The sequence below is a fragment of the Lepidochelys kempii genome, chromosome 8 (genome assembly GCF_965140265.1).
Source record: "Lepidochelys kempii isolate rLepKem1 chromosome 8, rLepKem1.hap2, whole genome shotgun sequence".
In the NCBI taxonomy this organism is placed as follows: domain Eukaryota; kingdom Metazoa; phylum Chordata; order Testudines; family Cheloniidae; genus Lepidochelys; species Lepidochelys kempii.
The window spans coordinates 56,774,297-56,791,479 of record NC_133263.1 but is presented as its reverse complement, the minus strand read 5'-3'; the positions used below and the strand labels follow the sequence as shown (position 1 = coordinate 56,791,479).

At 40.0% G+C, this 17,183-nt stretch overlaps 1 protein-coding gene across 2 annotated transcripts in view; it reads right to left on the bottom strand.

The window, feature by feature from the left end:
• Positions 1-17,183, bottom strand: part of HMCN1 (hemicentin 1) — a 327,054-nt gene that overhangs the window by 48,203 nt on the left and 261,668 nt on the right. For both annotated transcript variants that reach the window (XM_073356688.1, XM_073356687.1), the window contains 12 exons: positions 16,372-16,555; positions 16,092-16,189; positions 15,325-15,603; positions 14,464-14,660; positions 11,681-11,762; positions 9,024-9,160; positions 4,709-4,850; positions 3,489-3,633; positions 2,867-2,994; positions 2,139-2,295; positions 528-649; positions 160-324 (listed from right to left, as the gene is read on the bottom strand). In XM_073356688.1, the coding sequence (XP_073212789.1) occupies positions 160-324; positions 528-649; positions 2,139-2,295; positions 2,867-2,994; positions 3,489-3,633; positions 4,709-4,850; positions 9,024-9,160; positions 11,681-11,762; positions 14,464-14,660; positions 15,325-15,603; positions 16,092-16,189; positions 16,372-16,555 (1,836 nt within the window). The remainder of the gene's footprint in view (positions 1-159; positions 325-527; positions 650-2,138; positions 2,296-2,866; positions 2,995-3,488; positions 3,634-4,708; positions 4,851-9,023; positions 9,161-11,680; positions 11,763-14,463; positions 14,661-15,324; positions 15,604-16,091; positions 16,190-16,371; positions 16,556-17,183) is intronic.

The window sequence follows — 17,183 nt, the reverse complement described above, 5'->3', positions numbered from 1 at the left end:
AGTATTGTAGTATATTATAACTATCTTACATTCAAAGAAAACAGAGAAATCATATTACCGTTTAAGAACCCTACATTTTTATTCTAAAATATTTACAATGAAAATAGTAATGCACCTTTTTCTAGCGTTTTCTGCATCTACTCAAGTCATGCATAATACCTGAAGACAGAATCCTGTAGCCATCTCCTCTGGGAAGGAGTTGTATCCCATTTTTGGTCCAGTGGATTGAGGGGACAGGAACACCTGAAGCAGTGCAGGAAATTACTGCTGGAGACAGTTTTGTTACCAGAAGATCGGTAGCTTCATCTGCTATGGATGGGGGCACTAAAGCAAGGAGAACAAGTGTTAGGATTATCGACCATTCTCATTTCATATAGATGTTTGCATATAGCGATGTCCTCTTTCTTAACAAGAGTAAAAAGCACAATAGTATAAGCATCAAAATTACAATTCTCATTTAAAGAAAGCATTGTCCCGATGAAATTTTTATTGTCATAATACATGTGAATACACAATGTCTGCTTTACCTTGTACAATGAAATCAATTGTTCTTTGATCCTCTCCTGCATCATTTGACACAGTGCATGCATAGACTGCAGTGTCATCCACAGTGGGAGAAATGATAACTAGGGAACCTGAAGACAAAAGCCTGAAACGGAGCAATTAGAAGATATTGAAACATCTTTTCACTCAGCACGTCGTCAGTCCATCGAATTCATTGCCACAAGGAGGTCAGATTTTAATATTGTTGCTGGATTTTAAAAATGGCTGCACTATTTTATATCCCATAATGCAACTGAAGATCAATATTCATACTGCAGCCGCATGGACTAAAGATTTGACTGAACGCAGGACCTTCTGTTCTAAAAGCACAAACTTGTAAATATGAACTAAAAGGCAATCTGTTAGCTGTAGAATTGTTTAAGGTTTATAGAAGACTCTGTGAGACAAGCCAACAGAGGATTATATAATTACAGACATGAAAACAAGTCTGGGATTTCACAATAGAAGACAATGGTACAGAGCCACAACGTCACTACAGTAATATTAATGGTAACATTAATTACTTGCAAATGGCAATTGTAAACATTTAATGGAAGTTAGTCAATTCTCACATTTCAGAGCATAAGCTAAGCACTATAAGGGTCAGGAAAGATTTCCCACCTACACAGAAAAACAAGAACACACACAGAGTTGGAGCTCTTTACATGTGGATCTCGCAGCTCTGGCATGGAATGGGAGTCAACTCTGGGCCCCCAAACCCATTCCCAGTATCCCATTAAGAGTTCTCTGTGGGAGTGGAATCTGGGCCACTATGGGGAGCCAATGTTTGGTGTTGTCAGGGCCAATAGAAAGCAGAATGTCTCCCCCACCAATCCCAAGGAGCCATTACCTTTCCCATAGGTCAGCCCTGGCCAGAGAGATTCCCTTGCAGCCTGGCTTCAGTGGAGGATAGAGATCTGAGACACTGGGGTTCCACACTAATAAAATCCACAGGGTTTGAAGGAGGAACCTACCACTCTTTCAGCCGGGAAGCAAACCCTATACCATTCCAGGGGATCCTTGGGAATTTTTCTCACCCTTGGCCATTCCTTGTGCATCATGGTGGGAGTGGCCCATCTGGCCAAACAGCTGCAAACTGAGAACTAATTATTGCTGTTCTGAGCAGCAATAGTTTGCACTTAGCAAAAGTTAGTACCTCACTCTGGCAAAATCTAAATGTTTCCAGGGTCTACAGGAGCCATATACAAATGGGATGTATGAGTGTTTCTCTCCAGTTTTCTCAGTGTTTCCACCAACCAGGAACAGAAATACCACAAAAAGAGCATATCTTACATTATTTTGACCTCTTCAGTGGATCTCAGAGGTGAGTGAAAAACATGAAGTCAAATGCAAATAGACACACATTATTAAGATACAAGGCAAAGAGTAGAACTTTACTACTAAACATGTGTAAAGTTTTATTTAAACCAGTTCATCAGTAAACCAGTTCAGTAATACTAATAGTTATGCAATGAAGTTTTTCTATTGGTTTAAAAGCAAGTTTTAAATTAAATTAAAATAAGCCAAATCAATCTCTGAATAGATTTGCTCCAGAGATGAATTTAGCCCACAACAAAGATTAGAGCATTTCTCACCTGTATGTATTATGATTCAGATCAACATTAAGGACATGCCCATTCTTCTTCCAACTTATTGCTGGCCTGGGGATTCCAGTGGTCTCACAGGGGAGGGTGGTTTGGACATTTACAATAACTGTAATATTGGTGGGTCCAGGAGCGATAGATGGAGGAACTAAAGAATATATGAAGCCCAGGTAATTTTAAGAGAATGTATATTTTTTCAAGCTGAACTATTTGAAACTATCCTTTTCTGTAGCACGGATCATTTGACATTTATAAATTCACCAAAAAAATGCAGAAGGGAATGTTTCTCAGTTCTGTTATATCCTGTTGATGTACACACACCAGTTAACAAAGAACAACTGTTTTTTCTGTTCACAAATATTTAGGCAGTGTTCATAACACCCAGAATTTCTAAGGGCTTACAAAAACCAACCAAACAAAACTAGACAGAATCCTTAAACAAAATTCCAGATGCGAATAATCCTGAATTTTGGGGACATCTATATTCTGTGCATGGATCTGACTTTCATTGACCCCTTTCTCTATAATGGCCTGAACCAGTGTCTCAAATTCAAATAGCCCAATGCCTGAGTACTTGAAAAGCAGGCTCAAGAGTTGCTTTTCTGCAGTTCCAGTCCATTACTAATAAAGATAGATTTCAAGATTCAGAAACAATCAAGGAATCCAATGTATCCAGTTTTTGTAGAACATTTGTGTTTATCTGAAAAAGAAATATTTACCCTGGATCTGTAGATCAATTCGCTTGCGTTCCGTACCAGCTGCATTGGTTGCCATACACAAATATCGTCCAGTGTCGGTAACGTGTGCTGTGTGAATGTACAGGGACCCATCCTCTAACACTGAATATCTAAAACAAAGTCATAAGCATTAATTTAATTTTTCATGGCAGGAACTGTGGCTAAGTGTTGTGAGAAAAGAGAAACAGAAGAACACAGGGGACACAAGGGTAGGCAAAACATGTAGCACCTTAATTTGGCCATATATAATTTTCCTTTTTGAACATACTACACTCATTCTGCCTTGAGTCTGCCTTTCAGCACATCTGATATACCCCTTACTCAGTAATTATGAAAATGGACTCCTACAATGACTTTCAAATGGAAATACATCAGCTTTGTGTATGTTAAGAAAGAGGTGATTTTTATTATCACTCATTTAAACTGAGAAAATCCAGGTGATGAATGAATACACACTGAATGAATGAATACTAACATTAATACTGAGTTTGTGAATGTAAAACTAATGCAAATAAAATCCCAAAAGATTTCACTCCAAGTCTTCTGTTACAAATACATTGTTAAAAATTTTCTACAGACTGTTATTCTGACTATTAGACGCTACCTGGCATTGTTTCCAGCAAAAATAGCCCCATCCTTTCTCCATGTAATTCTTGGGGTTGGTATTCCTTCTGCAACACACTCCAGAACAGCAGACTTATTTATATTCACAACAACTGTCTGAGGACCACCTTTGATTGTAGGAGCAACTGTATAAGAAAGAATTCCTCATGACATTAGAGAGAGAGCGCTTTATTTTGAACTGTTTTAAATTAGACCCATGGGAATGTATGCTATGACAAAGGAATTGTGCCCCCATGAGTGTACCAACAAGCTTCTTTAAATTTGATATAATACATGAAAGCTGGTATGCTGTAATGGAAAATTTAAAGAAAAACTTCTTATCTTTTACAAATTAAAAAGATAGTAGATTTCTGTGCCACCTACTAATGGTCTGGAATTGTTAGAACTAGCACATGGCATGGTCTTAGCACAGGGGAATGGACAAGATGACCTCTTGAGATCCCTTCCAGCCCCACATTTCTAAAATTCTAAAATTCTTTGATACCTTTTAAAAATGAGGAAATTAAGTACGACATTAAGACTATCTATCCCAGACTATGTTTTATTACACACAAACCATTCATTTGAACTGAATCTAGGATTTTGACCCTGGCATGAGAGATTGAAATTAGGGTTTAACCCTCCCCCAGTAGCTGTATCTCAAAATTAATATCTGTTCCTTTGCAGATTGCAGCGTCTTGTAGTAGTATGGCCCTGTCTTAATAAGAGAAAAACCCACCCTGGGCCTTATTAACTATCTTAATGGAAAATTTACATGTGGCCAGGAAGGTCCTACGCTTAGCCTCTCTTCAGAGCTGTTCATTCATTTTGTTCCATGCATCAACCAGAAAAATATGCTATGAAGCAATTCAGGCATCACCCTGCTCAATAGAAACCAAATGCCTCATCTCTGCCAAGCACCTCATCCTAGACCTACAATGGCATTAGGCTCCTAACTGCCAGTGCTTTCAGTGGAATACCTTTGTGGATATGGGCCCTAATGTGACTTTTATAACACAAATGCACATGGGGGCAGAATGAAAGTTTCCTGGGCTATCTTAAAACATTCTTTAAAGTATTCTTTGGATTGATATATTAACAAAATTACTGTACTTATGCTTACTGGTTGTGAGGAGTCCAGTAAACATATTCCGTCTTTTCCGACTCTCGGAAATACTGTGCAAAGATTATAATAGTTAAGAATTAAACCATATTCTTTACCATTTACAGTCAGCACAAACTCTCTGGTAGTTTTTCCTGCTATGTTACTTGCCACACAGGTATAGCTTGCTGTATCACCTAGGTCAGCATTATTGATCTGCAGATATCGGCCACTGGATAGGATGCGGACTCGAGGAGTCACCTAAGGAAAGTTCAACAAGTAGAACTAATTTTATCATGGTTTTCCATTGTACTGAAAATTCATGTTGCAAAGTAATAGGAGTCATGATAGAGTGGCCATAAGAACATAATGGGTCAAATTCATCGATGGCTTAACTTCATTTGTATTGGTGAAGTTACAAGGATAAATAAGGGAGACAAGGTGGATGAGGTAATATCTTTTATTGAGCCAACTTCTGTTGGTGAGAGAGACAAGCTTTGGAGCAGTTTCCTAGACCTGAAGAAAGCTGTGTGTAAACTCAGAAACTTGTCTCTCGCACCAACAAAAAGTTGATCCAATAGAAGATATTGCCTCACCTTGTCTCTCTAATATCCTGGGACTGACACAGCTACAACAACACTGCATGCAACGAGAAATAAGGCTCTGTTACATTTCTTAGAAAATTTGGTTGAGTTTTAAAATATTGATGGCAATTTATAGTCTCAATCATGAATTCATTACTCAGGAATTTTGCCTGAATAGGGGATTAGAATTTCTGACCAAAACAAATTAATTATAAATGTTTTTTGGTTTTCATGTAAAATGGCAGTTTGACGGCATGAACTGAAATGCATTCTTTATCCACACCCAGGCATATCACTGATAGAAGAAATAAAAGCTTTCCCACACTGCTCTTTCAATGTGCCACAGCCTTGACCTAAAGGAATCATTTCCATTATGCAACAGATTAGCCTCTCCACTGAGACTACCTGCAAGGATGCCAGAGGTGGTATGGATCCCTGTCTGTTTGGCACTGCACTGAGTGTGAACAGATTGAGCCAAAACAGCCATTAGATGTGAATTGGTTTTGGTCACTACCAGTCTGGACAAGATTTGTACTGGTGTACTAAAATACTGCCAACTCCAAGTGTTCAAAGCCATGAGGCAGGGCCCACACCATCCTGAGACTGGCTTAAAAATCATGATGGGTTCTTTTAATACTAAATTTGGTGTTGTTTAACTTCTCTTATGGTTTATGAACCTTTAGGCCTCCTATTCTGCAACTCCTTCTCTGCAGGTAGACTCCAAGCTAGTTTAGAGCCCCGCTGAAGTCAATAGGTCCTCCCATAGTCACAGAGGTCCACCCATGCAGAACAGATTGCAGCACTGGGGCCCTAGAAGTGAAATAAGCCACTTCTCATTGCCAAGCCCTTGGGCAGATGCTACTTAAAACGCCTCATATTTGTAATAACTGGTATTTTTTGTATATTTTTATTTATTCCTCTTACATATTTCAGCACAATTGCTATGACCTTAGAAGCATATAATGCAGCTGAGAGAAATTAATTCACTGTCATTGCTACTAAGTAGTTTTAAATATAGTACCCCATATATTTGACAAAACAAAGGCAAGAAATTATAGTTTAGTCCCCAAACTGTACTTTAATTATAATCCTTGTGATAATGAAAACTCCACTGGGTCCTGTCTTTAAAAAACAAAATCCATTTGTTTTTTAGGGCCTGATCCAAAGCCCAATTAAGTCAATGGAAAGACTCCCACAGACTTCAATGGGCTTTGAAACAAGCCTCTCTAATGTATCTATTAGTTAATACTCTTAGGGCCTGATCCTACATTCCTTGTGAACCCAAGTATCCCAATCAAACCATTCCTAGAAGTATAGTAATGTCAGATACACCTCTTGTTCTGCTGTCAAAGATGATAATGGTGCATAAACATACCATTAAACAAACACAGGATTTAAGATTTGACTGTTAGAGACAGAACAGAAGAGAAGATTGAAGATTGCCCAATGGAAGAAGACAAAACTAGTAGGGAAGGAAGGAAGTTTCATTTAAAAGCTCATAAGATGGTGTAACTAAAAACGACGATTTTCAGTTAAAATAATCCTGAAGTACTACCATCCAAAAATTGGTATTTTCCAAAAACTTCCCTCTCCTCATTGTGAAACTGTCCACTTTTCCCAAGGTAAAGCAGGATTACTCTTTCCACTCCTGGGTGTACCTCCCTCTGTTTCTTAAATATTAGTGGATTACATTTCTCCCTTGAGGTCAGGAAAGAATTTGGCTAATTATGTACACAACTTGAACATCTCATTTTTCCTTATTAGGCAAAAGTGATCTGTCTCCAGTCAGACTTCCAAGATCAAAAAAAGAAAAAGATAACTGTGCCCCAGAAATATGGGAGAGCTATGCTGACATAGCTATACTCAACGATGGAAAGAGTAGCGGGGGATAAAGGAAACCCAAATCTCGTAGTTGCACTTCACATGGCAATTTTTTTAAACAGGTTTGTAAAACTTCTTACACAGGTTTGTGGACTGCATGGTTCTTTTATTAGAATGGTGTGAATGTAGTGCAGTGAGATGTTCTAAATAGCTCTGCAGACTGAAGTACTCTATTGACCCACAAAATATGCACAGGGTAGTCAAAGCATCACCATCCTGCCAAACTAATATGCCTCAACCCTAACTTGAAGGGCTCAATTCCAGGGCTCATAGTAGGGCTGGTTAATACTTAAAAAATAATTCCCAAATGTTCATGTGAATAACTGATTATCTTTCAACACTATTCACAAAACGCCTTAATTTTTGTTTTCTGCAAACACTTGTATGAGTGATTTTTTTTCTTTTCTTTTCTTTTAAACATAAAAATGTTGACGGAAAACAAAAGCTTCAAATACTTTTGCAAATGTTTTCCAGGAAGGTACACGTCAGAAGCATTCATGTTGCCTTCTTCCAATCTCTTTCCAGCCTCCCGTTTACAAAAGCTTGTCATCCAGTAGAAATAATACCAGGTGACCTAAGTGGTCAACCACATACCACAAAGGAATAGCATCCAAAGGAATTGTGCTTATCTCAGATATAGTGACTGCAGGAGCTACTGTTGAAGTGGTGCCCTTCCTGTCACTAGATTATCCCTCAAAGGCATAATCCAGTACTCATTTAGTATCCAATATTATTTTGTTCTTTAAATTTATATTAGATAGGAGTCTTATGGATATAATTTATTTATCTCCAAAGATAATAAAAGAAACTTTCTTTCACACACAGAGGACAGTTGGAACACTCTGTGAATCCCATGAGCAGTCTCTAGTTCCAAACATTTCTTCCTTTTATTGGAACTGGACAAGTGAAGCTGGAACTGGCATCAGCTTATTTGTACTGGAACCTTTTTTGGTGCAGTCATGTCTTTGCCAGTTAAAACACTCAGGTCAGTACTGACATGGCTACCTGGCCCAAGTTCTTTGAGCTAACTCAAATTTAATGTAGAAGTATCATCCACTGTCATTGGAGGAGGGGGGGCTGACACTTGAGACATACACAGACAAAGAATGTCTGTGATCATCCTAGATGGATCACAGTGAACCAAGAGGTCATGGATGAAGTCTGGAAAGGGACCAAAGTTAAGGGAGACACGAATAACAAACTAATGGTTCACCTGGATTTACCTTTTTCTTTCTCAACAATTAAAGGGCCAATATAAAGTAAAAACCTGAGGTTGCTCAGCACAGTCTCCAGGAAACCCAACATGACATTAGACAAGGCCAAGTAGTCCACTGGGAAAGGGCTATGTGATTGAAAATCTAGGTGGCCCTACAATGGATGATGAGCAATAGAAAAGTCTCCAGTTGAACAACTCTGTTCTTGCTCCTTTGACTGAACCAATAAGGATGTGATGCCTCACTGCCATTGCATTAAATTCTGAGTCAATAGGTGCACTTGGGGCAAAACTGTGGTGATTAGCAGAGATTAAAGTAAGCTACTTATTTGGTTATTTCTCTTCAATTTAAAGAAATTTATTTCCTTTCTAAATGTTACTAGAATATGAGGATTCATAATATACCCAAAGTTAAATGTATAGTGTAGTCTTTCTCAGCTACCTTTCCTGCGAAGCCATTCAGGAGTATACCGAAGGCTTCTAGGATTGCTCAAAGGATCCAGGAGGAGCAAGGGATCCCCCTAAAGGAAAAGAGAACAAATAACAGCGGGATGGCCAGTTCATGTGGTCACTGTCTTCATGTACTTGTTTAAGTCAAGTTGTATTTGGACCAGGGCTACTCAACAACCTTCTCTTGACCTCAAGGGACCACAACTCAACTGTGCTGAAGGTGCAAGTGAGTAGAATCAGAAATTTAAGTTCAAGCCCTTTGTGCAAAGATGCAACAGATTTGTGAAAATAACATAGCAAATGTACCTGTAAAAGGTCTCCATCTTTAAGCCATGTGATCGTAGGAGGTGGCACTGCATCTGACTTGCACTCCAATATAACTTGTCTGTTCTGCAGCACAGTGAGATCCTGATGCCCACTGGTGCCAGCAATGTTAGGGGGAACTGTTTAAAAAAAAAGAATAAGAAAAGCATGACAAAGATGAACTATAATTAAAATATTTCTATGGACAGAATCCCAGTGTGTAATTTTCAAACAAAGTTTTGTGATATACCAGCAGAGCAGCAGTACAATTAACTGCTTTTGCTTTTCATTGCCAATATCAGGTCTGACTTTTATCTGCAAAATATATCACCCTCATTTGACTAGCTATAACCCACTTACTAAAAATGCAGGTCACAAACCACTAACTGACAGAAATTAGTTGAAAGTCCATTCTCTGTGAAGAAACCAGCACTTAGCCAGATGAAGTCAGGATACCTCAAGCTCTGTAACCCTCTTCATCAACAGATTCAGATATGATTTGTCATTCACTGGATAAGCAAAACCTTGATTTGATAAAACTTCTTCACTGTAGGAAGAATTCATGTAGGAATTGTGCAAGTCTGCAAGAAGCAGAAGGCTGACTCATCTGTGAGACATCTTTTGTGAACTTACTTCTGCTACCATATAGTCATATAACATTGAGTTTTCTCCCTAGGGCAGAGAGGAAATTATTTTGCATTGTCTTATTCTTCGGAGACTAGATTGACAAGATCTAAGGTCTATTCTAGATCTAGAGGAGCTGACATACTGATTCAGCTGCCATTTCTTTTATTTTTTTATATAATATGAAATGTATATTGTAAATGTGTGTGTGTGTGTGTGTGTGTATAAACACACACATAAACACATATATCCTGTCCTTTTTATTCCTTCTCAGTCTTATTGAAAAAGGCCAAAGGACGGACATCAATTCCTCTAACTTTCTTTGTTACTCTGATTTCCATTATAATTGCTTGTGTTTTATTTTAAAATAGCTATGTTTGCAATGTTCCATCATAATTGTGTCATGTTCTGTATAGCTACATTGTATACAAACATTAAGTAACTGCACTTGATTTAATATCCTCTTTCTGAGAGAGTGTATTGTCACTTCTGTTTTCCTGACCCTCAGTACACAGATTTATAGATTTCAAGATCAGAAGGGACCATTGTGATCATCTAGTTTGACCTCCTGTATAACATGGGCCATAGAACTTCCTCAAAATTATTCCTAGAGCATATCTTCTAGAAAAACATCCCATTGTGATTTAGAAATTGCCAGTGATGGAGAATCCACCACAACCACTGGTAAATTGTGTCAGTGGTTAATAATCCTCACTGTTAAAAATTGACTCCTAATTTCCAGTCTGAATTTACCTAGCTACAACATCCAGCCATTGGATTGTGTTATACTTTTGTTTGCTAGATTGAAGAGCCCATTATCAAATATTTGTTCCACATGTAGGTATTTATATACTGGGATCAATTCACCCCTTAACCTTGTTTTGGATAAGCTAAATAGATTGAACTCCTTGAGTCTTTCGCTATAAAACAGACTCTCTCATCCTCTAATCATTCTCATGGCTCTTTTCTGAAGCCTCTTCAGTTTTTCCAGAATACTTCTTGAAGTGTGAACATCAGAACTGGACATAATATTCCAGGAGTGGTCACACTGGTGGAAAAAAGAGACATAATATAACCTTTTTACTCGACTGAAGATTCACCTTAGTTAGCCCTTTGGCCAAAGTGTCACACTGGGAGCTCATATTCAGCTGATTATCCAGCATGATCCCCAAGTCTTTTCCCAAGATAGAGTCTCCCATCCTGTAAGTATGGCCTGCATACTTTGTTCTTAGATGTGTGACTCTACATATTACAGTTCTGAAACACATCCTGTTTGCTTGCACCCAACTTACCAAGCATCCAGTTTGATCTGTATCAGTGACCTCTCCTCTTCATTATTTACTATTCCCTAATCTTTGTTGCTTTTGCAAACTTGATCAGTGATGATTTCTTCTTTTCTTCCAGGTCATTGTTCAAAATGTTAAATAGTATAGGGTGAAGAACTGATCCCTGCAGTACCATACTAGAAGCACATCCACTCAATGATTCTTCATTTACAGTCACATTTTGGCACCTATGAGCCATTTCTTAATCCATTTAATGTTCTAAATTGATTTTGTATCATTTTAGTCTCCTAATCAAAATGTTATGTAGTACCAAGTCAAATGCCTTATAGACGTCTAAGTACATTGCATTAATGCTATTACATTTATCTGCTAAATTTGTAATATCAATGTTTCCTTTCATTTGTTTGTCCTTTTCCTTTTTTAATTTAAGTATAGTTAATTTGTAAAAGGGAAGGACTAATAACTAAAACACCTTAAAGGGTACTGACAACTCCACTTCCTCTAAAAAAGATCTGCTTTGTTACAGAGGTCCTTACTTAGGACCTAGTCCTTGGATCTTCTGTTCTAGAAAGGAGATGACAGATGCAGTCCAAAACCAGATAAGATCACTGAAAATGGTACTCAAAGAGTTTTTTCTTTGTCAGGCATTATTCATTTGATAACTTTTTCTAGCTTTTAAAAGTAGTAGATAATGCAGTATTAGGCTTATAGTATTAAAGAATGCTTTAATTGTTTCCAAATGAAGCTTACCATGCACTCTTACTAGATATTCTTTATCGTCATCTCCCGCAGGACTAGATGCGAAACACGTGTATCTTCCTGTGTCTTCCACCTAAAGGACACCCAGATAACTTTAGTAGAAACTTCAGAATATGGGACCAATTCAATTAAAACAGCAAAAGAAGTAGTGATGTTCGCAGTTGGCTTTGATAGTAGATATCGATTAAAAAACACAAGGGAAACAGAAGAAATTAAACTAGCGATTCCTGGGAGAGTAAGCAACCAGAAATATTTGAAAGCTTGTCTGTTTTATTTGGGGTAGATTGTGGCCATCAGGTCAAACCCTTTGTAGAGGTGGTGTGCATCTGCAGCATCCCAGGAAAAAAGCACCAGGGCTAATGTGCCTCGAGCAGATACATTCTCTTCTGGTCCGGCTCTCTGCAATGAACAATCCATTAGGATGGAATAGATTGTTCTCTGAATGCATCAGCCCATATAATGGGCCAGTATGGGATGGGATGGAGGGGAGGAAATGGGACTCCACTTCCTCCCCAAACTGTTCTTGGCATCTTGCTCCCTGAGAGAAGGTAGCACTAACAGTGCCTATGCTTTCCAGAGCATGGGAGCACAGACTGCTATTATGAAGAGGCCCTTTGCCTGCCTAGAAGGTTTTTGGCTCTCCCCTCTCTCTGCTCCTGCACAGCAATGCAATTACCTCTCACAATCTGGCCTTTACATAGGTAGTCTTGTAAAATGTATCCTTCTGCCCCTGAGAATTATTTGAGGTCTCAAATATTTACTAACATCTTTATATCTTCTGCTCCTCATAAATCGCTCTGTGTAAAGTCTTGGGGCTGAGATAAGGGGTTTATCATATGAGCAAGAACAAAAAATTAGTCCTCCCATGATGAACTAAAAGTTGAAGTCCAGCTGTCTTCAGAGTGATTAGGACAGGGGTGGCCAATCTGTGGCTCCGGAGCCACATGCGGCTCTTCAGAAGTTAAGACGCGGCTCCTTGTATAGGTACTAACTCCAGGGCTGGAGCTACAGGCGCCAACTTTCCAATGTGCTGGGGGGTGCTCACTGCTCAATCCCTGGCTATGCCACAGGCCCTGCCCCCACTCCACCCCTTCCTGCCCTCTCCCCTGAGCCTGCCGTGCCCTCACTCCCCGCCCCCCCAGAGCCTCCTGCACATGACGAATCAGCTGATCGGGAAGCATAGGGGCCAATTTCCTCTCTGCCTGGTGGGTGCTCAACCCCCGCCCCTGGCCCCAGCTCTGCACCACCTCTTCCCGCCCCTGCACCCCATCCCCATTCCACTCCTTCCCCAAAGTCCCCGCCCCACCCCGCCTTTTCCCTTTTCCCACCCCCCGCCCCCATTCTACCCCCTTCCCCCAAGTCCCTGTCCCTGCCCTGCCTCTTCTCCGTCTCCTCCCCTGAGCGCTCTGTGTCCCTGCTCCTCCCCCTCCCTCCTGGAAAGTCCAAAGCGCTGCCAAAGAGCTGTTAGGTGGCAGGGGGAGGGGGTGGAAAGCGCTGGGAGGGAGGGGGAGGAGTGGGGACGCGGCGTGCTTGTGCGGGGGGAGAAGGAGGCGAGGAAGGAGGAGCTTGGCTGCCGGTGGGTGCGGAGCACCCGCTCCAGCCCTGGAGCACCCACGGAGTCGGCGCCTATGTCAGGGGGTTTGGGGAGGACTGCTGGTGGGTGGGAGATGCTGGGAGGGGGGGATGGAGGGAGGAGCTGATGGGGGCCTGCTGACATATTGGCTCTTTGGCAATGTACATGGGTAAATTCTGGCTCCTTCTCAGGCTGACCACCCCTGGATTAGGGTATGTGGTTTTAGTTTTCTAGGGTTTTTTTTAAGTCTCAGTTTAAATTGTCTGAGTTGATTTGAAATTTTTCTTGTATGGTCTTTATTAATTTCCCAGACCACTTCCTTTCCTAGTCCCTATACAAATGGTTGTAAATCCCAGTTAGCTTGTCTCTGTGGTCCATCCATGTGTAAAACAATAGGGAAGGGATCACAGTCAATAGAAGAAAAACAAAAAAATAGACAGAAGAGCCAAAAGGTAGGGAAAAGAGGAGAAAAACAGAGAGGCAGCAGGGTAGATACAGAAATTAAGACAGAAGGGGACGATACACATCAGAGTCCCCTGTGCTGTCTGCCCTGCTGTCTCAGGAAGCTCCACTGAAGGCAGCTCGAAGGATTCTGGAATGCATTCGAGAGTAGCTGGGGCAAGAAGAGGGAAGTGCCAAATCACAGTGTTAACTATGGTATCAGTGCACCTGCAGCTGGGTCAGGGTTCAAAATGATGAGGTAGAAAGTGAAAAATACCTTGTCCAGCTGCAACTGCAGGGGCAATTTTGCATAGGCAGAAGGTCATTATCCAGTTTAGCATTTGGCCAGTCAAACTGATTAACTCTCCTACTCCAGGGAAAACTCTCCTACTCCGTGTTGCAGGTTCATTAATCACCGCAAGTTGTCAGGACCTTGGCTTTACACCAATAGAGAGATGGTACAGCGTCTCTTAGCATTATGCTGGCTTATAGTTTAAAGACTACAGCTATGTCTACAAATGAGGGGTGTTAATTTCCTGTCTGGGTAGCCATACTCATGCTAGCTCTCATCAAGCTAGTGCAAGGATAAATAGCAGCGTAGCTACGGTAGCATTGGTGGTGGCAGTGGAGGCACAACTGAGCACAAACCTGCCTGAAATCAGACTGCAGACATAGTGTGCCATGAAACTGGGGATCAGCCCAGCTCTGCAAGCCAGTCCAGGATTTGCAAAGCCAAGCTTCATTTCCATGTGTCAGTCACCTGAGCACTGGCTATTCGAAGGACCTCTCCTCCTCTCAGGACGTGAACATTGTCATTCTGTGGGAGTGGGCGCCCATCCTTCATCCATGTGATTTTGGGGGCTGGGATGCCAATAGACATACAAAAAAGCTCCAGTAGGTGGTTAACAACCACAGATATCTCTTCTGGTTTATCAGATCCATTGATATGAGGGGGCTCTGCAGGAAGGAAAGACAATTCATGTTCTTGACTAACATAAAAATTCAGATTTATAAAACATGATGGGCAACCAAATGGTTAGAGTGGTAGATTCCAGATTGATGTATTTTATTCCTCTCAGTCACCAACTCCCTGTGTGACATAGATCAACTCACATGAGTTCTCTTCGCCTCAGGTTAGCAACATAAGCGAAGTATAATCATATTTTCCTCTGTAAGATGGGTGTTGTGAGACTAAATTAGTATGTGTAAAGTGTTTTCAGATCCTTGGGTAGAATACACAATACAGTACAAGAGAATTTGTATTAGATCTTCAGTTGCTGTAAATCAGTATAACCTCGTCAAGCTATGCCAGTTTACACCAGCTGATTATCTAGCCCATTGAATTTAATTTCTGTTACACCAAAGTTACCCAGTTAAAGCAAATTATTCTGTACATCAATATGCTGATTTATATTTAGCATGTTGCTGTTACCTGTAAATCTCAAATACCAACATACAAATTTTCACCATGTCCACTCAAAGGTAAATTCCATCCCTTTAATCCTACTATCTCATGAGCACTACTTCCTGAAAATGTTCTAAATTTCTAAAGACTTTTAAATGATTGTCTCTATTTTAGGCATACTTTTGCATCTTGTCTGAATGTAAAATTAACACTTACCCAACACTTTCAAGGTAAAGTGCTTGCTGACTTCCCCTGCTTCATTGGATGCTATACAGGTAAATCTGCCTGTGTCATCAGTCTCCGTCGTTGAAATGTGAAGGACCATTCCTTGATTACTTATAGTAAGATGGGTTCCAAGATTTAGGGATTGTCCATTTTTAAGCCATAACATATTGGGGATGGGGGTGCCATCAGTAAAGCACATCATAGAAGTTGGATTGCCTTTTACTATAGTCACTTCCTCTGTTTCTCCTGCTTTGTCCATGCTTGGTGGTACTGCAGAGAAAAAGATATGATAATTATGGAATACCCTCAAACACTAATTCTTAATATAAAATAAATGCCCTGTTAAGCAATTAAATTTTCTAGGTTTCTTACACTTGTGGTTAGTGTGTGTGTGTGTGGGTTACAATTCAAGTAGAAATAATACACCACATTTATTCAATGAAGAAAAATCTACAACACATTATCTGAGCTAAAAAAAGTAAAGAGGGTTTAAAGTTCAACTCCTCTTACCTTACAAAAATCTTAGCAAAATGTAAAGTTTCCATATAAAGCATCTGCCAAATATGTACTTAGTAAAGTCTTCAATCTTGTGTTGGTAAGAAAATAAATAGAATTCGTCCTCTGAGAGGCAAAATCTCAATGTTCTCAATTATCCAGATAGTTTCAATCAGGGGAAGATTTCTACCCTTCTACGGTTATACGTAGAAAATTAACTACATAACGCAACTTCTTGCACTTAATATCATAAAGAAACTTACCATAAACTTGAAGATTATAGTGTTTATTGTCCACTCCAGCTCTGTTAGATGCTACACAAGTGTACACACCAACATCGGACACCTGAGCTCTCACAATTCTGAAAAGAACACAGCTGCAGTTATCTTACCCACGGCTACCACATGGAATGTATTGCTCCACTTTGACTATGATTGCAGAGGGCCAAATTCTACCCTGGCCTACACCAATTTCAGCACAGTTGCATTAGGGTTAACTGAGGGCAGAATTTAGCTTAGATACCTTAAATAACTGAACACTCACCTGAGAATCTGTCCAGCTGACAACAACCTAATCTGGGATGAGATAGAGAGAGGAAGTCCATTCTTAAGCCAGTTTATTTGTGGTGGTGGGGTGCCAACAGCAGTACATTCAATGTTTATGGAGGCATCCTGTATGGCAGTTAGCTTCTCTGCTTCCTCTTTATTATTAGCTATTGCTGGTGGAACTAAATTAAATAACAGGTGAATAAGAGGGGTGTTAAAATTGGCTGTTCAAAATTATTCCTGTTCTAATCATAGCTCACCTTATCCTGAACTGCAAGATGTTACAGATATTGCTATTCTAACCAAAAAAAAGAATCTCACATGAAACATTCCCACAGGATTCAGCAAGAACAGCGTGTCCAAACTTGGCAGCCAACAGACCTTCTGATATTAGTAACTGTGGGTCACAACTAACTTACATAAACATTTACATTTTAAAAAATCAAGTGCACATAGTAATGTTTACTTGATTAGATTAACAGAAATTGCTTGCAGACTTCACTATGATTGATCACATTTGTCCCCACAGGTACATGGTGCCATATTTTCCCACTAAGATGTTTTTATTCATTATGAAGGACTGTACCCGTTGGCCCTACCCACACAAATAGTCCTGTTGGGCCTGATTCTTCCCAGTCCTGCTCCTGGGGTAGTCATTCACTCCTGTGCCAAATGAGTGTAAAATACTCCCAAAAGCAGAATTCTCTGTTCACTCACACAACTGGTAGCCTTGACACCCATTTTTACAGGTGTAAATGGCTACACACTGTGCTAGGCAGAGGACGATTAGTCTTACTGTCCTCAATTGTG